This window comes from Prinia subflava, chromosome 2, assembly GCF_021018805.1.
Source record: "Prinia subflava isolate CZ2003 ecotype Zambia chromosome 2, Cam_Psub_1.2, whole genome shotgun sequence".
Taxonomy (NCBI): domain Eukaryota; kingdom Metazoa; phylum Chordata; class Aves; order Passeriformes; family Cisticolidae; genus Prinia; species Prinia subflava.
This window is the reverse complement of record NC_086248.1, coordinates 75360047-75387302: the sequence shown is the minus strand read 5'-3', so window position 1 is coordinate 75387302 and position 27256 is coordinate 75360047. Positions and strand designations below refer to the sequence as shown.

Here is a 27256-nt window from a genome sequence, read left to right as displayed (position 1 = left end):
ACCAAGCGAGAAATCCACTCCTGCAAGTATGAAAAGGGTAATTCATAATATAAGTCTCCTCTCACCATGCCTTCAAAATAGTTTTGAAACAGTCATGATTGAGGAATCTCATAATTTGTCAGTTACAGCATCATTCTTCCCAGCTTCCTTCATCAGGCCTGCCACAGAGTTCTGTCAACACCAACACGAGTTTCCTACGTAAGCAAGCGTCACACAACTACTTGGACGAGGAATTTGGAAAAACAACCCCGTGACACAACTGCTTCTTAGACACTTCTTTATACACTACATCTACCTAGCTCAGAAACACCAGAGGTGTGTTAATTAACCCATTTGGGTCTGCCATCTACTCACGCATACATACAAGGCCACACAGTTTTCACATGCAGGACTAATTCCCTCAGGAGCTACTAGGGGACCTGACCATTTGTAGACATCAGGCCACTTGTTTTGACAACGAATTGCAGGAGGGAGATTAAGTCACCAAACAAAACACCAAAGAGAACAGCCTAATAAACTATGTAATAAGGTGGTGGTTCAAAAGACAAACAGTAACATAATTAAATCAAGCAAGACTGAAAGAATAAAGACAAGCCAAAGAAAAGACTTTCAAAACAGTTTCAAAAGGAAGACATGCAGGGAGAGAGGGACAAAGATGTCAGTATGAGCAAGTAGCTTGGACAAAGACATCAGATGCTACTACTGATGTACTAACGGTGATGTACTTTACTGACCTCTCTAGGATTATTTTACTTTCTGCCATGGTAGAAAACAAGATCCAGTAAAAATAAAAAAGTATTGTTTAGTACAGATTAAAAAAAAAAAAATCAAACTGCATCTAAAGAAAATCCTACATGTAAGTCACAAGGTAAGATTTGCACAAAAAAATTCCTTTTGTTGCCAGTATTGTTCACTGCTACTGTTAATGAAAAAAGAATGCTGGAAACTTAAATCATAAGCTTTAAAAATACAGCTGTCAGGAAAAAAAAAGGTAGTTGCTTCAGTGTGCCTTGCCATTTTCCATCAAGTGAACAGATGGCATTATTAAAATTCTAGTAGAATGAAGTATTTATAAGTTCATTAGACAACACTAACTATACAAAAAAAAGACAGCAATATTGCAAATAAAGCTGCTGGATTCAAAATAGCATAAAAGTACAAATAAGGGTTATAAAATCACATTTATGAGTTAGTATACAAAAACAAATATGCCAAATGAAACAAAAGCACAAAAGAAATGCAGAAAAAGCTCTATAAAATAGTAATTTATTTTCCAGGGTCACTTCCAAATTTCTCCATGCATTCTGAGCCTCAATTCTATAAAAAGGACTTCAACTTTGACAGTCTCTAAGACAGATGAAAGGGGAAAAGCCTGTTACATTTGCTTTTCTTACAATTTATATATAAAATTTATACTCTGATATTCAATAAGTAGAAATGAAACTGCTCCAGAAATAATACACACAGAAATGCAAGTCTTATTCTCTGAGGTGATGTTCTTAGGAAATAAACAAAAGACCTGCCAAATGCATCTACCACATAGGTCAGTGCTTTGAAATGATGTGCCACACTGGCTTATTTGATACCTGATTTGCTTTATCTGCTCTTCTCTTCATCATTTTGAAATATTAGCCTACACCGAATTCACTTTGGAATCACTGATTTGTAATTGATTGCCTTACTTTCTATTGTCTGTCTTCCAGCCATAGCAATGTCTCAACTTGGTAAACTGGTGTCTGTTAGGATTCTAATTAACTTGAATAAGATGCAAATTCCTGTCACCTTCAAAATGTGCCAAAATGGATTTACTATAAAAAGAGATAGCTAACAAACTGAAAATTCAGCTTTCACTCCAAATTAATATATACCAGTTCCCATATGTGCAGATTTATTCAAATGCACACCACTTCTCTCTGCAACTTTTATTAGTACAATCTGCGTTAATGTTTAACTCCTTTAAGCACCCTGTCCTCTCTCTGCGTATTTTATTCAGTCTACAATGTCATTCTTGGAAAGTCCTTGCTTTGATACCTACATGGAAAATGACTCAACAAGGGACATGTACAATTTCAAAGCATGAATCTTTCTCCAGAGTTTAAAGAATTGCATGGCATTTTCTCTTTTGAGTGATCCATTACCACAGGAGAGCATCGATCATTTGGAGTCAGTCCAGAGGAGGACCACCTAGTTGAGTCGGGGAACGGAGCACTTTTGGTATAAGGAAAGGTTAAGAGAATTGGCTTTTTTTTTTTTTTTCAGCCTGGAAAAAAGACTTTGAGATTACATAATCACAGCCTTCAAGTACCTGAAGGGAGCCTACAAGAAAGATGGAGAGAGACTGTTGACAAGGGCACGTGGTGACAGGACAAGGGGGAATGGATTTGAAATGGGAATTGGTTTAGATTTGACACTATAAAGAAATTCTTTACTGAGAGGGTGAGGTGGCACAGGAACTAGCTACTCAGATAAACTGAGAGTGTGCCATCTCTGGAAGTATTTGAGGCCAGGCTGGATGGAGTTCTGAGTAACCTGATCTAGTGAAAGGTATCCCTGCCCACAGCAGGGGGCTTGGAACTAGATGCTCTTTAAGGTTCCTTCCAACCCAAACCATTCTATGATTCTATTACCTTAACTATATCCAGCATTTTGTCAATGTTTGTCTATTACTTAATCAGATCCAACTGATGCCATGACAGATTAGAATATTTGAAACTGTCTCTTCCTGAAGAGATGAAACTATCTAGAAAGGACTGGAAAGGTGCAGGTCTACACCGGCAGAAACAAATTTGAGCCTGGACTGCCTCTTCTCTGCTCTCCCCACTGCCTTGGGGCAGTTTACAGCTGTGGCAGTGAGCCGTAGATATAATCTACAATTACATGCAAAATGACCAGTGCATGGGAGAGGCTGGATATACACACCCAGGGATGGAAGCTGAGGGCAGGCAGTGCAGACTTAAATCAACCACAGAGTTATTTCCTGGGAACAAGAAGCTTCTGGCCCGAGCAAACACCACTTGAGCAGACAGGATTCATTGGCTTCTCAGTTTCCTAATGACTGGGCTATTCAAGGCTAGTTGGTGCCGACTAAAGGAGCCTGAAATTCTGAAGACTTTCAAGGAGGCATTGAAAGTTCTCATTGCTAAGATGATTGCTACTTACTTTTTTAACATGACAAGTTCATTCATATGTAATAGCTTAATATTTAATAAAACAAAATGCAACTATGGCTTCCTTCAGGCTGGAGACATAGACACATCCTCTTTACTAAAATGTAGCAGTTGCTGAGATGTCTAGATTTAATGGGTCCTTCCATTTCAAGAACATGATGATCACATCAACATTCATTTCTATTAATTAGTGTCCTTTAGCACAGGACTGGAATGAGTAAGAAGCTTTAATATGTGTTAGGTACCTATAGAGCACAAAGAGAAAGATTTATGTAAGAATTCACACTATTTCAAATCTTGAAATATTTCCCAGTATTTCATTTCATTTAATCTTGAAATACCTCTTAACAATCAAGACAAACACTGCTAAGTCATACTTCTGAGTATACTCTTTCTTTTGGTCCATCCTGCATCTAAATGATTTAGGATTGATTATTTAGATAAAAATATTTTAGGAACAGAGGAAGGGCATTAAGATTGAAAATTATCTGTGGCCTCCTAGTTTTGAATTATTTAGCCAAATCTCAACTTGAAAACAAGCAGAGAGAGAAACTTGCTTTGACAGCACAATGACAGATTCCCTAACCTTGTTCTAAAAGATGCCTGTGATTCCAGTAACTAATTTACACTGTATTATTGTCTTTAATACTTTCTTTTTCCATTACAATCCAGATATATTGGAAGAATCCAAAGCAACTCCCTAACTTACTTTTGTTTGCGTGCCGACTGCAGTACGGCAATGAAATCGGATAAGGTGTGCCTACAATATCAATGACAGGGTAAAAATGTGTTTGGTTCCAAGAAAAACCCATTGCTAGAGACTACAATTTTTTCAAAATCACTTAAGGAAAAAAAAAAGCTTCTATTATGTTTCAGTTTTTTCTTGGGAGAAATACAACCTACATGGCTAGAGAAAAATTATTCCTATGAATATCCAATACAAAAGATTACCTTAAAATAAAAAGCTGTGTCTCAACACTGTAAATGGGTGCGTGCACCCTACTGTGCATTAGAGAGTAGAAAATAATGGCTGGCTTTGCAATGGAAAGGCTTGGCAGTCAGCCGTGTGGTGCAGACTGGGTTCTGTCCCCAGATACATTTGCTTTGGCAACATATTGGGAGGTAGCTTAGAGTACAAAAATTAGGGAAAATAGTCTTTTAATTTAGTCTATCAGTTGATCAATGCTAGTCATAACCATATTGTATATAATTTGATCCACAGAAAACATAGCAAAATAAATTAGAAAGAAAGATTTTTTTAATGATGGAATCCTGTGTTCTCCTACTCAACATCATTTTGTAATTATGAAAACAAGTAAAAATCCTTGTAAGTACTTTAAAAGTTCTCTTTTGAAACATTATCAGTCACTAAACTTATTCCTTTGTCCGTACATAATCTAGCAAATGTCCTTTAATTTGATGCATAAAAGGATTTGCCACAAACATGAAACAAGTATATAACTCCATGCATTCCTTTAGAAACCCACTCTAGTATGCTGGTTTAAGTTGACAGCTAATATCAATAGAAACAGGACTTACTACTTAATTTGCAACTTTTTCTATACTGGGTATTAGGTTTTCTTCAAGCCCAAAGAAACCCAGGCTCTGTAGCACCCTACTTCATGGGAATGAAAACCAGCAAGAAAAGGAAATAGAAAAAATACTACATATTTGTTCACATCTGTGGGGTGCTGAGTAGTTGAAAGGGGTCAGTGTCTCAGCCTGCCATCAGCAATAGATTATACAATCCAATCCTCCTTCTCATAGCCTACATGCATCTAACTCCTGCTTTTGTCCTTTTCTCATCTGTCCTATGCTTCTCCACAAATAGCTCTCCTTTCAGTACGTAAGGGAAAGAAAGAAACCACTTGGTAAAGCCACTTCATATTCCTATCTTTACTGGGAACATAGCCAAGGATGTTTACAAAAAGCGTGAGTGGGATAAGCAGGTAAGCTGTTTTCTAAGCTTCTCTACTAACAGAGCAGCTCTTTTTTTCATGTATTATGCCACAGTATCTTTGAAACACTAATCTTCAGAGCAGTAATTTTCTAGTAAATGCTGAAACTAGTAATGAAAGAATTTTGTGATTCGGAATTTGTGCAAGGACTCAATAAGATGAGGACTTATAAGCATTTTCAGAGGGTTCTTCAGATATGAGTTCAGTATGAAAGGCAGAAACAAATACTTGGATACTGGACAAGTTTTTTTAGCCTATTCTTTGCATACAGTAACTTTTTACACAGTCACTGAGACTTCATCTTTAGGTGTGTTTTAGGAGTAAAACAAGAACTTTGTATCATCAACTCAAAGAAAGGCACCACTGTTCAGCGTGTGTTTTCCTGCTGCATTTCAACTGGTCATTAGGAATTCCAGCTATCTTTCCTATGAAAAAAATACATTCTGCTTTTGCATTAACCCAGGCTTTTCTATTAGAATTAACAAAATGAACTGGACCTTTGTGGGCCTTTTCTCCCGTGTATATAGATACCAGTATCTGAAACTCAACACATACTTTGTGCAGCCACTTAAAGGAAAATTTGCAAAGATTAAATGCGTCAAATGAAATACATTTAATTACATAGAATCTCTTGCAACTAATCTGAGGCACTTTCAAAGCAAAGGTCAAACTGAGATAACAGGACTACAGAAGTGCAATCCTTTCACTAGATTCCTAATCTGTTTCCTTGAGGAAACACAAGAGCTTCCAACATGCCATTTATTTCTGAGGGTTCTGTGTATATAGCTTTTCTCCTTCCATTGTTTCTATTAAAAGAATTATTTTGGCACTGCTAACAATCAGAAACTCATCCGATTAATTTTTTTAAGCTGCTCGCAAAAGTATTGCTAGATTCTGTCAGTACTTCTATTTTTCTAGAGGTGCTCCAGAAGCATCTCCATTTAGCTGATGGACAGCTACCATAAACTAAAAAACAATTAATTCCAAATCATAGCAAGTCATCCACATTCGTGAACACCATCTGCATTACCATTGTCACACTGCAAAGAAATCATTTAAATCACCTATATCACTCAGAAAAACAGCTTAGTTTTGGTGAGTTTCTTTAAAGTGTGTTTAAAAGAATCTTTTTTATGTCCCTATGTAAAAGGACCAATCTTGGCAATGCTTAAATAAATCTGACCGTGTAGAAATATATAGTTGTAGTATTTGTTCCAGAATTTGAGCCTATACCATCTCCAGTCATAAAGACCTATTTGTGAAGTACAAAACTATCAACATGGGCCAGTAGTTCATTCATCAGTGCTTAGATCTGAAAAGGGTCACCAAAAGATTTCCTATGCTTTTGTGGCTCTACAATATTGTTCTGTGACACCTATTGTGAATTTTGAAGAGCCATAATTGTTTCTATACCTGCTCAAACTGCATTGATTCAAAATTCGATAAATGTTATTAATCAGTACAACAAAGACTTTTGATGAAGGAAAAAAAAAAACCCCTCAGAACATGAGAAAATACTTGTAAATACCCATTTCCTGCATTATATACTGCCATTTTCCTTGTCCTTGGACATAGATCTATATATTCACTGTACTTGGTGTATACAGTTGACTGCTACAATAGGTACCTCAAACACTTAAATGTATCAGATTTATGGCCATTGTTTACTCCTCAGAAGTAACATTTTTTTTTTCCTAACACAATCATATTGGTAGATGGAAAATGACAGTTATTTTCTCCAAAAGTTGTTTTGGAGAAAAACAGTTGAACAATTGGAAAACACAACCTGGTAACAGTACACATTTGTAAAAACAATTATCTGTAAAATGAAAATTTTGTTTAAGAAAAGTAACAGACAATTGGGAGAACTGAGATTATTCTTACAGCACATTCATGATTGACCGTGAAATATATGATGACAAACCAGCAGGTGTCACAATGACACGACGTCCTAGGTAATACAACGCAAAAAGAGCACATTCTGGTAATTTAAAACTTCATTTGAAATAACCTCCTCTCCCCAAAGGCCATTCACTGTGTGGGTCATGACAACTCTGGTTTAAAAAGAAGGGTCACTGTGTAGTTACTAGCTGGAAAAGTTATTTTGACAAGTCTCCCCAAGTGTTCGCTGTAAATCCAAAATCACTGCCCAGCAAGTCTCCCAGCATAAACATCTCTTTCTTGCTACACAAGTACCTGATGCACTTCATGAAGATATTTCCAACTGTTCACAATGAGCCTTATTGGACTGAATTAATATAAATGTAAAAGGTCTGTTGTCACTTCCCCACCCCCCCCCGTCACCAAAACCTGATGTCAGTTACATCCAATTACTATAAATCCTTCAAAAACTCACAGACATTCCTCCTCCCACACGTATTATTGAATCGTATCTTATTAATTTCCTAATCTTTCTTGCTCATCAACACCATCATCCTTTTTTTTTTTCTTTCACTCCCCATACTTAATGACAAATGAAATGAAACCAGCACTTCAGGATGAGGACCAAGTAGCCTATAAAAGAACTCCCTTCTGCTACCTGAACAAACAATAAAACACACAAAACATTCTGCCTTTGCATTAAAAAAGAAATGTGAGGAAGTCTCTTAATCCCTGTTACTCAGCAATTTCAACTAGAGAAACATTTTTTTCTGTTGCCAAAGATCATCACTTATGGGTATCACTGCATACTGCAGGTTGAAAGAAAGAATAAAATAATTTAGCTCAGTACTGCAGCTAACATAAGCCTGAATAAGGTGCTGTCTCTAAAGAGTTTCAAAGATGCCTTATTGTTATAACTGAAGAGACCTATTGCAGCTTATCTAAGAACATCCATAAACAATGCATTATAGTATAAAAATCCAGTTTCTTTTCCTGCATATTCAAATGAGTTATTAGGACAATCTGACTCACAATTCTAACAACGGGTGGTACATAAATCCCAGAAATGCAAGAGAAGCATAACGACAGAGAATAATGACCCTATTCTGCTAGACTAAAAGTCCATCTACTCGAGTTTGTAGCCTATGACAATGGCTAGTAACAGCTCATTTAGAAAGGAAATAAGGAAAGAGTATGAAGAATTTACTCTGTATGAAAAGGAGACAAAACAGACTACAGATGTACAGAGTATACTTACTCCAGTATGTCCTCAGAGCAATCAGATGCTTATGAATTTTCTCAGCTGGAGGCTGCATCAGGATCATAGTATGTAACAGCTCTTGATGAAGTATTTCTTCTTTGGAATGTGTCTAATCACTTTTTGAACCCATTTACATTTTTAACATCTCAAATATATTATGCTAATAGGTTCATAATTTAGGCATGGGTTGTGTGAAAAAGGACATCCTGTTGTTTCAAATCTGTAGTCAATTTGTTTTGCAGGGTGCCCTTCAGTCTTCTGTTATGGAAAAGGTAAATCTGTCAACTATCTTCATCATCAGAGTCATAATTATAAAACTTCTGCTAGTTCAGGTCTTTTGCAGAATAAAAAATCCCTCTCTGTTTGGTAGCAGCATCTCAAAAGTCATCACAGCGTACAGATAATAAGGAAGAAAGACTTTGTGACGAGTTAGTAACACTATAAGAATTGGGGGTCTTTTTCTGGCTGAATTGAACTAGATGCTCTAACCAGTCCAAGAAATTCAGACCTTGCTAACTCCCCTCCACAATAACAACATACCTCCTACAGAAGAATACAAGATCTATGGATAGTAACTGAGCATCCTCAAATGCCATATAATTAGTTAAGTAGATGTAAGTGTCTTCAGAATTTAGAAAAAACACAGAAACAATAATTCTTTTGAGAAGAAATTATTCTTTAACCTAATTAGGCAATTAATTCTTTCTTAGCCTTTCTGTCCTTATTCTTAAGCAAGACAAATCCTTCAAGTAAAATTTATACTTGTCATTGCCTCAACACCAACACTGGTTTTATAACCCATAATAATTTCCTGCCAGACCTCTTTACAACTGAGCTTTAAGTGTTCCATAGGAGAAAAAAAAAAATCCATTCCCCTCAGACCTAGACAAAATTACCACACACAATCTCCTCCTCTTCCATAATTGACAGACATTTTGCTCAAATTGTCTAAAGAATTAAAATCATTAAACACAACTCAGTGTACTGTTATCCAGCTTTATTTGCCATTGATAAAGTCAGGTGAAGTGTATCACCGTGGAGGCCCAACCAGGAACACAGACTGGGGACACAGATCTGGGTGCATCAACAGCAGCAGGGCAGAAGACCTGCCCTTAGTTTATTTTTTCATTATATATCTGTGGCAAGGTGACCATGGATTGGAGAAGGGTATCGCCACCTCTCTTGTCACATTGGTCCAGGAGGCTGTCATTCAACCTCCCCTTCTCTTGGAGAAAGTATTCATAACATTGCCAATATTTACAAAACATGGTCCTGTGTTTACAATTCACCAGCGTGAGAAACTGCACATTTCTCCTTTAATATGAACGCTCAGCAAAACCGGGAAAAACTCATAGCAACAGAAGTGGTTCCTCCAAGCCTCACATGCTCCTAGTCAAATAGTTCATTGTCCCCCTCTGCTGTGCTGATGGAAATGTTCGCTTGTCACACAGATTGTTGCAACAATTATGTTACGTCAAAAAAAAACCCTTCCTTTCCTGCTTTTTTTTTTGACTTCTGGAAATACAGATTAGAGACATCTACTCATCTGGTTAACTTTGCTCTTCTGTGTATCTTGAGGAGGTGGTATTACCGGCACAGAGCATCTGAACTTTAAATTAACCTCAAATTTCCACAGTGCCTTAATGATGCTTCCTGTTTGGTTGCATTTCGCTAAGCTCTCTATCTGTTCCCAAGCTCTAATGGCTGATTTTTCCGCTGTATTCCTAGCATCCCTCCTTGAGCTGCAGTAGTTAATTCAGGCTAGGCCTAAATTAATGGAGGAAGTAGGGCTGTAGACTGGGCTTGAATATCACCAGTACCTGATTAACCTTGCACCCACAGCATGGTTTCGATCTTGCCAGTTTGCACTTTCCCCATTTGGTATCAGATGAGAGGACTAACACCTGCCCAGGAGTACTCCAGATGGACACAACATCATATTTGGTTGTGAAGAAAAAGCAGTTCAGCATCATAGATGTGACATGCCACGCAACTACACCTCAGAGATAAAGATCAACAAAACCTTATTTTTATCTGACACTTTTTGAGATTCTTTACAGTTTCTATGTATCTGGGTTTAATTTTCAGTACAACTGAAGTTTTACTTTCCTAGTATGTATCCATTTTTTCAGAGATCTTATGAAAATAAAAATTCCTCTCAGAATACTGAAGTCCTCTGTAATGGAAATCATCTAGGAATTCCATAGTTTACTTCCAAGCTCTTACAATTCAATAACCTTCAGGACGACTTTTTCTCCAATACCTGGAATTTCTGTCCAATATTTGTATCTTTGAAGGTCATTTAAAAGGATTCACCTCAAAGTTTTGTAGGTTTGTTTGTTGTTGGATTTTTTATTGTCTAAAATGTGAATACACGTTTTGAACCAAGTAATTTGTATCTACATGCTTAATAACACCTTCAAAGTCTTTGAATAATATTTGTGGCAGGAACAAAACTCTATGTCAGAGGCAGAGGCAACAGTGTTCATTTATGTGAAATACATGTGTTCTTCCTACAGCATATTTAAACAGGTATAATCTCCTGCAGGAACAATTAGGGAATGTATAGAAGTAAATCAATAGAAATTAAATCATGTTTAGGCCTTCCTCTTGCTGAATGATGTGGGAATATAATTTAACTTCCAATCATAAAACATGCAAAAAAAAAAAAAAAAGGCAGTTTATTATAGTCCAGTTGAAAGGTATTTCACATGATTTATTTCATTGCCACAATGAAGAGTATTGAAGAAGTAATTTTTGGACAAAGAACTTGATCTACCAATGACCACTAGAACAAATAAAGGGAGTATATATGACTCACCATGAAAAGCACACAATTTAAATTAGCTACACTAAATTTCATCTGATAAACAAACACAAGACAACTAGCCTAAAATTCCATCTAATCATAGATATTTTAAAGGATAAAGTAACTGAATCACCATCATGATTAGCTAGCTCACTACAGAATCACTTTTGATTCTGTAAACATTTTTGGCCTTCATTAAGCCTGTACTATGTCTGTGATTCACTGTTCTGTGTACACAATCTGCTTTCAAAGCCTTAAGACAACAAAGAAGTTTCAGAAGTCAAATTCCTTCTGAAATCTTCACCAACACCCAGTATGAGGTTAAGAAAAATATCATTAATTGCTTCTGCCCACAGAAATAGAAAATCATCCATTTAGAGGATGGCATTAACATTTATATCCAACTAGACATCTCCATGGTAAAAGATGAATTTTCATTCATCCTCAGGGCTTCCTGTACTTCTTGTGATACAAAAGAGATGGCAGAATTTTTATACATATATTATAGATGGATAAGGCATTGAGAACTTTGCTGAACTGAGTTTTCACTACTGGCATACAGAACATTCATGAATAAATATCCTTTCTTTATGCACATGTGGTGTAACAGACGATCACACTGTGTGACTTCCCTTTCCTCAAAGATGCACGTCTCATTTAATGGACAGAACAAGTAATGCTAACATCTATAGTTTTGTCTTTTTATCCTTATTGGTCAATCTTTGATTACAGGGCTTGTCTAGCCAACATTAATTAAATTAATACTTCCATACTTGGATTTCCAAGTCCCATAAAAGTTAATGACTATTCTCTTGTTATTTCTTTCTTTCTCAGCTTACAGACCATGGGAACATTCCTACTCCATTTCAATGCAGGTAAAACAGGTTAGCTGCCATTGACATAAATAATCATTATTAAAAAGTGTTGGCTTCATGGGTGTACAGTCTCCACTTACATCAGCAGAATGGATCTTCTCCACCAGTTAGTGAGACTTTTTTCTACTCTAAAAACAAAGGTCCATGTATGAGAGAGAAACAATCTGAAAACAAAGAACAGCAGGGCCTGACAACTTTCAGAAGAACTGTCTCTCACAAGAGGGAAATAGTTTTGTGTTGCAGCAGCCCTCTCATTAGAGGGTAGAAATAAGCCCAGACACTGACTTCTTGTTTATCACAGTACAAAACATGTCCTGGTTTATTCCTCTTTACAATTCAGTTTTCCTGACTCCAGCTCCTCAGTGACTCTGGCTGCAGCAGCTCCTACTCTAAGTTTCCTTTGCAGCCTTTCACTGCTGGTTATTTCCTGCTAAACTCTGACTGTAGGCATCAATTTGCAGACTCTGCAGCTTTTACCCAGCTAGACTGTGACTGCAGGTTCCAACAACAGGCTCCAACTGCAGACCCAGACTGACCTCACAGCAGTGTTTCTCTCTCCTGTTTTGACCAGTCCTCCAGGATCATTCCTTCAGTCTCTCCTTCCTCCAGGTCTTACCTAAAGGTCCTCCCAGTATCTTCTTCATCTGGATCCCCTCTCTGACCTGCTAATCCATCCCTTTTATCACATTTACCTTTATTAGTCAGAGCTGCAACCCATTAAGGGCAAGGCTGTTCCTCTTCTTCGGTAATCAGTACAACTGTGGCTTATGAGGGGGGCAAGGTCACCTTTTTTCTATACTTACATTTTTCTATTGCATATAATGTTAATTAACCCATTATTGAAATACTATCTCTTATACTCCCCACTCTTTAGAAAGATACTGATAATCTGGAAATGTTCAAAATATAAACTGAAGAGAAATAGTAAGAAAAGTGAAAAACCTATTTCTCAGCATGACAGTAAAAGAAGCTCCATGTCCTAATTTACCAAAAGATTGAGAAATTACAAAAATCAACATCTGTTTATTTTCTAATATACTAGCAGTACTGAGCAAAAATGATTCTATGAAGCCAGGCTTATAAGTAAGGAGAAACAGTATTTTTGAGTAGACAGAAAAAACATAAACACTCCTAATTCAAGCTTAACAAAGACACAACAAACATTAGTATAAGTACATGTTGAGAATAATTGCTCTAGATATAATGTGATTAACATAATTAGTTCAAGAGGGAACTCAGACCAAGCAGTGACGTCTACTTCCTAAGACCAAACATATCGTCATTAAAGGATTACCCTCTGCAAATCTCTGACCATCTAAACAATTCTAAATATGCAGAACTCCAGAAAAACAGAAAAATTGCTTCCTTCACCTGACCCACTCAAAAAAACCCCAAAACAATCAGACAATAAACTCTCACACTGTTCAGAAAATTAGAAGAAAAAAATGTACCAAGCCATTTTTAGCGTTGTTTGGAGTTCGCTAGTGATAGCCATTCAAATAACAAAGAATAAAATTAGCAGCTGCTTCAACACTGAGATGCACGTTTGTCTTGGGTTATGTAACCAAAAAAAAATGTGTATTCTATTTCATCTGTTGAAACCAGTTGGGGAGATTTTTTTTTTCTTTATTCTTGTAACCTCAGGGGGGAGAGGGGCAGATGCCTTCTGACAGTGGGCCAGCTGTTAAAACCAGGTGGGGCAGTGTTTCTTATCTCTTCCACCACTGTCCACCCTCCGGGGGCTGTCTTCTGTTAATGGGCCATTGAGGCTCACCAGTGACATGACACATTACTCCATGCCATTGTGAGATGCACCACCCGGTGGGGAGGAGCCAGCTGTTCCTACCAAGATAAAAACTGAGATGTAGGAACACCGAGCATCCTTTCTGCCACTGGATTCCTAGACAAAGACCAGACCCATACCACCACCACTACAGGATCATCTCTACTCGAACAGAACCACATCTGTTATCATCTCTACTCCAACAGAACCACATCTGTCACTGCAGGAGGACTTATTTGGACTGCTTCCAACACCCTGGCTGACAGGGTGCCAGGTCTTATTCCTGAGTCCATCAGGGTTTTCTAGGACCTTTTTTTGTTTGCTTGGGTTTTTTTGTTTGGTTGGTTGGTTGTTTTTTGGTTTTTTTTTTTGTATTACTACATCAGCATTTTTTAATATTCCTAGTAAAGAACTGTTATTCCTATTCCCATATTTTTTGCCTGAAAGCTCCTAATTGCAAAATTGTAATAATTTGGAGGGAGGGGGTTTTACATTCTCCATTCCAAGGAAAACTCCAGTTTTCCCTGACAGATACCTGTCTTTCCAAACCAAGACAACACTGAACAAAAGACTTGGTCATCACTCAAGATCTCCTCAGCATTATCCACCAAGAGGCCACTGCTCAGTATTTCTGTACTATCAATAAATTAAAAAATCCTGTTCTAACTTAAATATCTTTTCCATTAACCTTTTCTGTCCAAAAAACCAGACTGACAACACAACAGGGAGAACCTTTTCATTAACTCTTTCTCAATATTTCCACAACCTAAATGAGCCCTAAATGTCACTTATAAGCTGATTCTCTTCTGATTAATTAAGAGGAAAAAAAAAGAACAAACACCAAAAAACCCCCAAAAAACAAACAAAACAATTGAACTCATCACACAGGAAAGAAACCCTTTCACCTCAGACAATTATACTGAGTCTTTCAGGAAATGATGCAGCAATAAAACAATTTTTGAAAGCAATGGCACAACACAGAAGTCTCCCCAGATATGTGCTCCAAAATTCTTCTGTACCTCTGACACATGTATTCCATTTTCAGTATCTGGACTAAAAAAAAATTCCTATGTAGAGCTCCACCACAGAACTGGCAAGTGCCTTCACCTGACTGCCTCTGAAATACTAATACTAACAAACTTTCTAGACACATGAAAAATGGCAACCTGCAAATTATGCCATACAAATGTCTATCAATGAGTTTTATCTCCATGGAAGAGAGGACTGTGCCAAATACACAGAGAAATAGGTTCTACATTGTCAAGCCCCCAGATATTATTGCAACTTTTCTGATAAAAACCATCCACAATAGAGATAAATTTTTTCAGTCTGGATATTATCCCAGGAAGGTAGCACTCGTCAGTATCATAAGTTATCTTGGTTCAGACCAACAAGACCACCTAGACCAACATTTTGTACCTAACTGGCCATTAGCAAATGCTGAATGAAGAGCAAGAGCACAGCAAGCAATTATTTCAGTTGGAATAGGAAGATACAACATTTCTGTCTTATTTTGTGAAAAATTAGAAAAAAATATCCAGGAAAGGCATCGAAATATGTAAATAGTAGGGTTTGATAGTAAGAAGCATTAAGAGCTACTACTATGGTGTCAACGGTGCAGTCCTGCACTGCCCAAATAACCCGCACAATTATGCTTGCTTTTTGGCAAGTATTTGTTGCCTGCTTGGATGTCACAAACATAAGCACAGCAGGGATACATCAGAACAAAACAGCATGTCTGCAGCATCAATGAAATATTAAGACACCCTAATTATAAATCAAGGAGGTTGTTAACATGCTACCATATCTGTTCCTCTTGCCTGGGTTGGGGAGAAGTCAGAATTGCAACAAGCTGTGCAGCGTCACAGCAGTGACAGTCTCCAGATTCTGAGTATCCTTCACCTACAGTTCTACAGCTACTGCCCTGAACTACAGAACAGGTATCTCTGCTCAGCTGGTGCAAAAAGGCACAGTCCTCAAAAAGTAACAAATCAAGAATAGGCTCCAATTTTTCTTTATAATTCTGGCAGCAAGATGACATCTCTTTAGCGTACATATACTGACAGATATCCTGCTTACACACATCTTTTTATAGACGCTATCCCTGCTTATGGAAATGCATGTTACCCATCCTTTTGCCTATTTAATAACCTTAGGCCAACTGCAAATAGCATGCCTCCATACATAATTACATAATTAAAGGAGTAAATAATGGAATAACTATGAGTTAATGTAGAAATATGTACTTTGGTATTCCTTAACAATAAAAACCTAAGTACAGACTTGCTCCCTAAATAGAGCTGCACATCAACACCTCTCAAAAACTCACTACTTTGTCTCTTACAGGACCGTAGCCAACTTTAAAGCCCATCATGCTGAGCTGAGACCTTAAAACCTGAAAATGCAGCACCAGAAATCACTTTTTGTACAGAACTTCTATTATTTGTGTGTCAATGATACAGCCTAGCACAGTTCAAACATTACAGCAGTGTCATACTAATGTTATAGTAAGCAACAAACTTCTATTTACTTTTTTTTTAACAGGTCAATTATGAAATATCAGGTTCCTGGAAATGCAGTAAATCAACTGCACTTAAAAGATGATAACTTCTGAGTATAATTAGTGTCATATCATGTATTGAAAGTACTACTTTCCATTTTATTTTTTAAACCTGTATTTAGTAATTACTTAACATTTGTATTAACAATGGCAAAGCACCTTAAGTTCCCACTAAACATAGCTTTACAAGATTTTGGCAAATATTGCTGGAAAAAAATAATGTATGAAAATGTTAATGTTTCCAGATTCAGCAGCGATTAAGCACATGGTCATGCACTGTGATGAGCATGAGGGCCATGGAAAGTGATGAGTTTCTTAAGTAATATAGGCAGCTTTCCATGTAGAAATTCTGCGCCAGTACAGTTTGTCCTTTCTTCTTATTATAGGAGGTAATTAAAAAGATTAGGAAAGACATCTATGAAATTCAGTATCAACAGTCTAAAAGATGCACATCTGGCTTATAATCAATGTGCTCAGCCTCTTATTGTTGTGGCAGTGAAGCTTCAAATAATATAATAAAGGTTGGAATTTGTAAATATTTTTCTGAGAAATTTGTTGGGAGATGAGGATCTATCCAGCAGCAGAGTCTAAAGCTTTCCTAATATTATGGCTCTGGCTACAATCACCTGCCACTTTTGCTTGAATACAATGAAAGAGGACAATGGAAGAAGTCTCATGAGTTCTGTGAGTATTGTATCTAGGCATCTGGAAAATAAAAGATCTCGTTCTGGCAGATAACTCTGCCATGATCTGGATAGGAAAAATTTAAAACTCAAGTGTTTTTGTATTACAAATAGAGTTGTTTGGAAATTCTGCATGCCACAACACAAGGCCTGGGTGTGTTTTGAGCATGTAATTTATTGGTAGATAAAAGTCAGAGTTCAAAAAGTTGCAGTGAATACCCAAATAACATAAGCAACATTCCTTTTCAGTGCTACCTTTGCAGGTTTTCTCCATTATACTAGAAAAACAAAAAAAAAACAAAGAAAAAAAGTCTTATAAACCCAGGCAGATGACCATCACCTTCAACTCGTCCCAGGCAAATTTCAATGTAATATTTACCATGATAGATACAAGATCCAACATACTGAGGACTCAAATCATTATCTTTTGGGATATAGTTATACCCGAAACACTGAAATATTTAGTGATTTCCTCCCTTTTTAATAATTTAGGTTTTAAAAAAAAACCCGAAACCATCTACAGTAATTAGTTCAGTGAATCTCAGTCACAGATAAATTTTGGTTCATTTAAGTCCAAATCAGACATTTCAGTTCATGCTAATGAAATTCAGATAAACTACCCTGGCTGCAGGCCCATTGACTTCTGGCTGAAGAATACACACAGCTGGATGTCTGTAAATCAGGCAGGACACAATTTCTGCATATAGGTTAATGACTGTTCTGCGTCACCAACGTGTAAGAGTACAGACACTGAGCCAGAGACCTCAAAACAGCCTTTTGCCTGCCTGGCAACTTCCTCATAAAAACAAAGCTTACTTTTCCGGCTGTATCACACTACATGATGTGAGCATTCGTAAAGTAGACTAGACTGAAGCAAAAGGGATAGAGGGAAAATTATACCCCTGCTGATGTAAAGTGACTTAGGCTACACAGTCACTATAAGTCAGCACAGATCTGTGCTGACACCAAAAGAATCCGTTCCATCCTCTGCCCCACCATAACTCAGGCAGTAGAATTTGTACATACATAACATGAACTAAGTAAATATTCTAGCAAATTTCTTTCCTGAAAATATTGCCTTCTGAAAGATTGGGATATGTTGTTATCAGAAATATTTTATATGACTATAGACTTTATCTTTCTACAAGAAAATCACAGACAAGACTCATCAATATCCATTTCATTTTATAAACAAAATGCATTCAAATTAATCTGTTTTACTTGGCAAGTATAATTTTAAATCTGGTTCTGCTTATTTTTATCTAAAATCCAGCACTAAAGAAGCCACATCTGCATGACTGCCTTCAGTGTAACAACTACGGCCACCTTAAAGATCGCTGTCAGCAAAAGGGAAGTAGCAGGGAAGGCAGAAAGACCTGCAGGATGATACCAGATATGAAGCTAAATGCTAATGGTAGCATAACTATTGCTTGACACTTTTAATACAAGTTTGAGAAAATTAGCCATAAGACAGCATTTTTAAAGTGTACCAAAACACCAGATAAATCCCACTGTGGCACCTGTTCACATTAAAACTTTGCTAGGATAATGGTCAGCACTTTGCTTTAGCAGTTTCTACAAAAAGATTCATGAGGACTTCCACAAAAATTTATCTTTTATTTACAGCCTTCCCCCAAAAAATTGGAAACTTTGAGCTACTGGTAATAAATTCCACTTAGCAAAATATGGTTCTTGAAGTAAAAATTTCTCCAAAGTGTTTATTTGGTTTTAGCATAAAGATCCTTGACCCAGACTATAAACTGTGTTTCAAACACACCATGATTTCTTACAGCAATTTCAAGCACCTTAGACAAAATTTTTATTTTTAAATGAGCCTAGCTCATTAAAGTAAGAAGTATGAATTTCTGGTAACACAGAAAGTATTTTTCTTCATCTGTTTATAAAAAGCATTTTCAGTGTTGTCATTTGCAAACTACAAAGGAAGTGGTGAACAGTCTATTACTGTATACTTCTATTTTTCTGCTAGGTAATCTCTTTCAACCAACAAAAATTTATTGTCACCTTGGGATGATATGTAGTCATTACCACCAAAAATCTGGCTCAATATAGACTTTTCCATCCCTTGTTCACCATCTATTTTTTTTAAATAATTCTGCAGAAAACACTGTCCTCTAGGAAGTAACAATACCCCTCTATTTAAAATAACAATTATCATTAGAATTTAAAACCCTAAACATCCTAGAAGTCAGCCACAAAGTAAAAACAGTGTTTCTTCTCTAACCTTCTTGGTAATTTCCTCCTTTGCATTTTACCTGGTACATTACAAATCATTGTTAGAATTACATTAATCTTATGCTTGCAGGCAATCCCACACAATTTAAGATCGTCACAAAATTTAAGATCGTCACAAAATTTAAGATCGTCACAAAATTTAAGATCGTCACAAAATTTAAGATCGTCACAAAATTTAAGATCGTCACAAAATTTAAGATCGTCACAAAATTTAAGATCATCACAAAATTTAAGATCATCACAAAATTTAAGATCATCACAAAATTTAAGAAGATCATCACAAAATTTAAGAAGATCATCACAAAATTTAAGAAGATCATCACAAAATTTAAGATAATTTTCAACCCAGGCTTACTCAAAAGAAAGTTTTCTGGGTCTATTTAGGAAGGTATTTTACCTGAAGCAACCCAATAGAAATACCTCCAGAATTTAACGCACTGGGTTATAATATCTATGTCAACATTCTCATCTAAAATTGACTCATTACATGTTGCAAGTAAGAATTTTTGAGATGGTATATCCAGTAATTTACTGATGCATACTAGATAATTTTACTTCACAACTTATCAATTTTAGATCCAAGAAGACCAAATTATGTTCTCAAACATAAAGGTTGATGGATAGTATTTGCAATTCAAAATGAGTAAACTAAACTTCGAATATTAATATTACTATATTTCAAAATAAAAAAAACCCAAAGGTTCAAAATAGTTAAAAAATTGTTAGCCTATTTTGCCTACAAAACAATGGTAGAACCTGAACAGAAAAATTAGAATGGTCAACCTATACCAAAACCAGGTTTCCTTTTTGAATCTGAAAATAACTGAGTGGTTCAAAGCTAAATCTTAATCACCAATAAAAAGCACTTACCTTCTTGTCTGTTATTTTTCCTTTTTAGCCATTTTTCCACAGTTTCTGCACTTACACTTTCTGACACAAACTCATCCAGTACCTGGGGGTGAAGAGAAAGATACGCCTTCACTTTTTCATCTGTTAAGCCTGAAAGAGAGAACATTAATTGATTACATTGTTGGTATGAACTCTCTCATATGAAAAAAATAAATGGAGACCAGCAAGAATCAATATCCCTTTGTTTAACACACTGATTGAATATAGGACTATTTAAATAGAGCAGAAACAGCAACAGTCTGTCAAAAAATGAGCTGTAATATAGCAAATAGTAGAAGCAAAGTGTAGCTATACAAAAGACAGCATACAAGAAGTCCCCTACAGGGTTACACATAAACATTACCCAGGAGAAACAGACAGGTAGGAATTCATGACTATGATTGTGACTATAAAATTATTTCCAAGCTATGCAAGACGATATATTAATAAAGAAACTAGTTAGAAGGAGATAGAAGGAAGTGAACTGGGATGTCTCACAGAGCACCACATTCAGTATTCTCACTGCAAATGGCAGCAAAATCAACACATGCCATTATGGAACACCAAAATCATAAGCAATTTTCAAATACTAGAATTACTTAAGTTACTTTAGCTGTATAAACTGTTTTCACAGGCATGCTTCCATTGGTTTAGTAACTTAGTTATCAAAATGAAAATAATTGCAGATAAAAGGTATTTACAATCACTGTGACAAAAAGAAAACTCCAGTAAGCATTTTACGAAAAACAAGAAATAATTCAGAATCTCAGATCCCTGAAATTCATAACTAAATTTTCAAATTCACAAAATTATAATCTGATTATACACTTTGCAAATGCCCCAAACAAAATGACTGGCCACAGGGAGGTGAACCTAGCAGTGCTGAGGCTGTCCAAAGGGGGAAGCAATAAAAAGTGCCTGTCCTGAGGGACTTGGCTCCAGGCTGCCTTAGAGGGGACAGGCACCTCAGTGCAAAAGCCTTAATGAGATGTGAGGGGAAGAAGACTAACAAGCACTGCAATGACTGTAAATATGCCATCCTTTCTTGTGCTTTGCATATTTAAATATAATAATAAATTTTCCACAGAAAGCAGCCAGAATTCAGCAGAAATAAACAACGCTGACCTCTTTCAGAGAGTATTCATGCTACAAAATGAGATCAATTCTCCTATTTTGTGCTTTGCACAGTATCAGAATGTGATGAACAGAGGTGTAGTCCAATTTCAATGCTAGTCAATGATGGTAATATTTAAGATCTCTTACAAATGTTTACTGTGAAAGTCTTCAGGAAGCAGTATCAGAAGACAAACTAACAGCTCTCACCTGCAGAGCATCAACCACCTACACCACTTTGCTCACACCAACTGCACCACATCACTCACCCATATCAGTCCCCAACAGGTCAAAACTGATTTAAACTGTCCTCGTTTTTAATCCAGAGGTGACAGTTCCTGTTGGATATCATAGTCTCAAAAAAACAACATTGCCACTTCAGGCAATTTCCCATTTATGAATCACTTGAATAAGAGCTAATTGAGCATCCTGATTTTCATTAGTACAGAAGAAAAGGTTTATCCTAAATCAGTAAGACAAGTAGATAATCAGCAAGTAGGGCAAAACCAAGCATCAACTTTACTTCATTAAATAATGAAGGACACACAAAATGCCACTATTTTGATTGTTTAACCTTATGTGATAGCTTGTACAGTTAGATCATAAACCATCTATAAAGGAGTACAAGTGTGAAATGAACAAGATGATTTTAAAGCCAATTCAGGAATCGCCTCATGTTCTGAAAAAATCAAACCCATTACTAAAATTCTATAATTTGTTCAAAAGAGAAAAATGTAGTACCTTGAAAAACTATTTCTAATTTCATAGTGAGAAAATTTGAAAAGGAAACCTGTTTTAAAAATCAGTCAAAAGAATATCACATTTTAAACATTTAGCCGTCAGAATGTCATCAAAATTTATCTGCCCTTTAAGCTTACATGAAAAATAATCAAAACAGACTTGTCATAAAATGTCTGCTACTTACAGTGTGAAGAAACACTTTTTTGCTTTTAGTAAAAAACTAGTGCCTGAAAAGATTATAAAATTAGCAGCTGGAATATTGAAAGGATTGATTTGTTTCTTCAGTGAAAATAACCTTTCTTTCTTGATCCAAACTTTTATATGTTGTGAGTTTTGTAAAACATATATCAGAATTCACTAAAATGTCAATTTGAAATAAGACTTCAGTCTATGGGTCTCAAGTTTAATATCCACACATCATGCAACTTCAGCAACCTAAAGGTAAAAACTCTGCTTTAACCTTATACAAAAAAAGTGATTCATGGAGCTGATATAAGAAATCTTAAACAGTCTTTAAATTATCCTTATTTCACCAAAGGTATCTGCACAGATGTTCTTTCTCAATGTGAGATTTGTAGATGGGAGCAAGAAGAACAGCATTTACAACTATGTTTGCAGAGTTAAAAATTAGTAACTTAAACCCATTTTCTACATGGATTAAGGCCACCTTATGTGGCTCCCAATTGTTAGCCTGCTGCATCAAAAAACATATCCTGCAAACATACACACAAACTCCACAACCAAAACTAACAAAAACACATTATAACTTCAGACCATGTAGAAATACAAGCCTTTTTGAATAAATTTTAATGGTTTATGTACATCAAGGCTAAAAAGTGTTGTAAAGATGTCTGAATGTAAGAGCATTTTACAGCTGTGCAGAAGCAATTATTTTATGGCACATGTAAAGCCTTCTTGATTGCAAGATATACATTAGAATAACTCTATTGCATAACAACATGCACACACTTGCCCTCTTGAGCATTCACATGCTCCTGAAAACTTCTAGTACATGTATTTTTGTTAAATATTATTGACCTCTCTATTGAAGCATTGTAATCCCTTAATTCTGAAAAATGAAAAAAACCCTGTTAGATTATTTAGAGGCAATGATTACTAACATTTTAAAAAAATGGATCAGTAACACATCGACACTCAGGAAACAAAACTTTATCATGCCATCAGGTGCCATTTACAGAAATACCAACAACCATAACACAAGCCAATACTGGTTATTAATTTTTCTGTTACTAATGTATTGGTCTTAAGTATTTAGGGCAGCAAACTTTTCTGCATTCATTCACATTAGAAATATTTCTCCTCTACTAATTCTCCCCTCACTACTACTTCCCATGACCTCCAGTAATGCCAGAACTTCTCTCATTCTTGTTCATCATTTCTTGCGTGGAGCATCAAGTGTGCCTAGCAAAGGAAAAGGCAGCAGTTTACACATTCTTAACTGTGTTGGTCCAAGCACTTCCTCCCAAGCAGCTCAAACAAAAGCTCCCCTCATTTCATTTCATGCACCCCCAGAAAGCATCACCTCTTGTCTGTGGAACCCATCTGTCCTTTGACAGAGCAGTGACAGGTACCAAGAGGGACGGACACTCACTCAGGAGGGACAAACTCTGGCCAACAGTCTAGCATTCAGCAGGCCAGAAAGCATAGCAAGACTGGAATAAAAGGAGGAATTAAAGGAGGAATCTGGTATTTGATTTGGATGTCCATTCATTCTATTTATGCAGTGGAGTTTGCCATCCATACATATATCCTGTTTAATTAAAAACATAAACACCAAACCACCTTTCTCTCTTGCGTTATTTTAAAATGATCAATTCACATTTCAGTGCTGCTGTCTGACACAATTTGCTGTTGTTGTGTCTTATGCACACATGAAATATTTGTTCTGAATTTGTGATTAAATAATGAAGGACACGCACATCAGATAAGCTCTTCCTTTTTTCATTCCCCTCTGAATAAACCATAGGCAAAGAAAGCTCCAGCTGCCCACCATTTGTGGCAGCCTAGCAGGTCCTCACTTCCTGACCAGCACACCCAGTTAGGCTGTGTAGATCTCAGTTTTAAACGTTCTCTTTGGCCATATCATCTGCTTTTAAAAGTTTCTTCATACGTATGGAAAACATTTATCCAGTTACGCTTGGTTTCATATTTTTCATTTCTAGGCTGCTCCTGTCTTAACAGTAAGTGGAAATACAAGTTACCAATAAATGCTGGGGTTTATGCAAGTGGTTGCCCTTATTGTGGGGGTTTCTGTGTATCTCATTTATTAAAAGGTAGGACAATGTAAAACTGGAAAAGCTCAATGCAAAGCAGAGTGCAGAAGACAGCTTTTCCTCCTGCAATTCCTTGATCAGCAAGACACCTTTTCACTGGCAGAGGAAATGACCTTTCTAGCAGGATGTTCATCCTGGGATGTTAAGAGTAAGAAGGGTAAACAAAATTATAGAAAAGCAATGGTATTTACTTGTAGTATTTCTAGAAACTTCTGTATTAGTGCACTGTATGAAAAAACATAGTCCTGTTTTTCTACTTGGCGTATGTCTGAGGCTCAAGCTGTGCATCTCATTTGGCATCACTCATGCAAGCCCATTAAAATCTTGGGGTTGTATTTTGGTTTTTTAAGTGGTGCTGTTCGAGAGTTTGGTTTTTTTAAATAACTCCTTGGCTTTCAATTCAGCATGTGTGAGTGGTTTGGTGTCACTTTTGGGGTGTTTTTTTCCTACCCAAACTACGAGAAATAGTTCCTTTTTCACTGGAATTAATAGCAGAAATACATACAATTGATGCCAAAATTATGTGTGGAATTTTTTCCTTCTTTATTTTACTAAACTAACAATATAAAGTACAGATAGTGCTACCAAGTACCACAGTCCGGTTATTACAACTTGAACTCGAAAGCCAAAACCATTATGATAGTCTGGTTCAACAAATAACTATCTTTTCAATGGTCCAATGACTAACACTTTAAAAACATGCTTCATTTCACTGAGGGTAAAGAATAAAGAAACCTTTACCTGAAGATAATTCAGCTAGTTGAGTAGAGCTGTTTAAAGAAGAATACTTATTCACATAGATTATGAACCAACATGGGAAACTATATTTACTTTTTATTTATTTCAACAGGATACCAAGACTAAATCATTGGGGCTTCAAAACCATAACTGAAACATTGACTGTTTTTTTAGTACTTCCAAAAGCCAAACACCCCCCCAAAAAACCCCAGAACTACCACCTTCCAAAATACCTCTATTTCTAGGTCTCAAACAAGGCCAGTGTGACTATTGCAGGCTCCTTAATAGCAATTGCCTGGCCTGCTCAAGCCTAGTTTCTCCTTTTGATGTTCCAGAAAAGCTTTCAACACAACAACTCCTACATTTCATTAAAGGTAACATAATTTAGAACCCTAAAAGAGACCAACTGCTTTCACAGAGCATTCTCCCACTGTCTGTACTGTAAGCTGCACTGGTCAGTACATCAACAGCTTCCTTAGTCTTTAAAATAAAAGCATAAAACACTAGGACTTCCATCTTAAGGAAGAACATGTTTTTGGGCAGAGGTAACAAATTATACCAAATTTAGCATCTTAAAACTCATTTTACAGTGAGTTTTACTTTAAATTATAATAATGCTACAAGGAAGCACTGTAGTCTTGTCTAGATCAGTAAACTGAATATGTATAGGGCTGTTTACAGACCTAAAACCAAGTGGTTTATAACCCCTTCATCTTTACTATTAAGCTTTCTTGATCTCCATCAGTTAAGCTGAGGGGAAACTAAAAAGTTGATTGCCTGCTGGGAACCCTCCCTGACCTGACCCTACTCCAGAGCAACATTTGAGACCTGCCCAGGACATCACTAGCTGGCCTGGAAAATGCAATGCCAAGAACCATTGCAAACAAAAATCTAGTTCTAGTAAAAAGAATGCTCCTTTGCACTGTTTACTAACTCAGATATAGCAGAGCTGGGTTTAAAAATAAAACAAGAAAAAAACCCTGCAGACATCAATTATCAGTAATTATTCTTTGCCTTTGAGCCAGTCTTGAACAGCCTTTCTTTAGAGGAAAAAAAATTCATAAAGTCAAAAATCACTAGACAGTTGTATTTTTGCTTTCAGCTTTTTCTGCTAAAATATTTAAAACATTTCTTAGATATTAGATAACCTGTGTAGTACTGAATGGATTAATGGCTCTGCTCTCTGACTCTTAATCCATGTCACACTGCACTCTCCTCTGAGAATAGCTTCACTGAGCTCAGTATAAAGCAGAACTGACTGTGAATGAGCTGAAAGAATTGAAGCCTAGAGCTATGTTTAAAAATCTGCTCCATTTAGCAACATGAGTCACACACGTCATTAGCAATTCTTGCAATTTTTTCATTAGCGTTGTGATATTTGGTCTTTTTTTCTGAAACCACTAGCTTAATCAAACCTCATGATTAGGCAAGAATTTTAATTTTCACCTAAGGTTTCTGGTTCCCAGTCTGGGGGAGCACATGGGGAGTCAGGAAAGAATGGGTAAAAAACTGATGAGCCAGGCTAATACTTACCAAGGGCCAACATTTTATCCTAGAGCAGCTAATCACAGAAAGACTGCAGTCAATGCATCCCTCCAAACCCTTGCACTTGACACACCTTTTGCCCATTTAGACAGGATATAATGGTTTGAAAACACATTATAAGGCTGTACATTGGTCATTGTAAGAAACCAGGTGGATTTTGTAGATCAAGAAGGCTTTTATGTGTTAATAAACACAAAAGGAAATAACTATAAATGCTGTCAATGTTGCATCTGCTAACAATAACAACAAATTAATTTTTAAAAATGCACAAAATTACTTGTTTGGTTTAATAAGAAATCTTCCTTGAAATCAGAGAGACTGCAGAGTCACAGTAAATATAAGCAAAGTCTTAATTTCTCCAAGTAGCTAACAATATATTGTACCGCATAGAAAACCTTCAAGCCAAGGGGTGGGGGGAAAAAGTCATGTTGATAAAGATAAAGCATCATCTGAAACTAAAAACAACCTTACATCAAATAAAAGTGAAATAATGGCTAATTTGAAAATATTTTTGCTTATCTGAAGTAACAAAATTATGAAGAGCTAAGTTTCAAACTTCCTCAAAATCAGCATTTGAAAATAAATACTATACTTGTATGAAAAAAAAAAAGAGTTGAAATATCTGAAAGTCACCCAGAAGAACTAATTTCAGCTGAAAATACAGCTGAAAATACAGCTTTACCTCTGTACTCCTTTATCTAAAGCAG

General features: G+C 36.3%; 1 protein-coding gene across 6 annotated transcripts in view; it reads right to left on the bottom strand.

Annotated features, from left to right (window-relative positions):
* Window positions 1-27256, bottom strand: part of PDE10A (phosphodiesterase 10A) — a 360121-nt gene that overhangs the window by 89151 nt on the left and 243714 nt on the right. For all 6 annotated transcript variants that reach the window (XM_063390617.1, XM_063390616.1, XM_063390618.1 and 3 more), the window contains one exon: window positions 20101-20229. In XM_063390617.1, the coding sequence (XP_063246687.1) occupies window positions 20101-20229 (129 nt within the window). The remainder of the gene's footprint in view (window positions 1-20100; window positions 20230-27256) is intronic.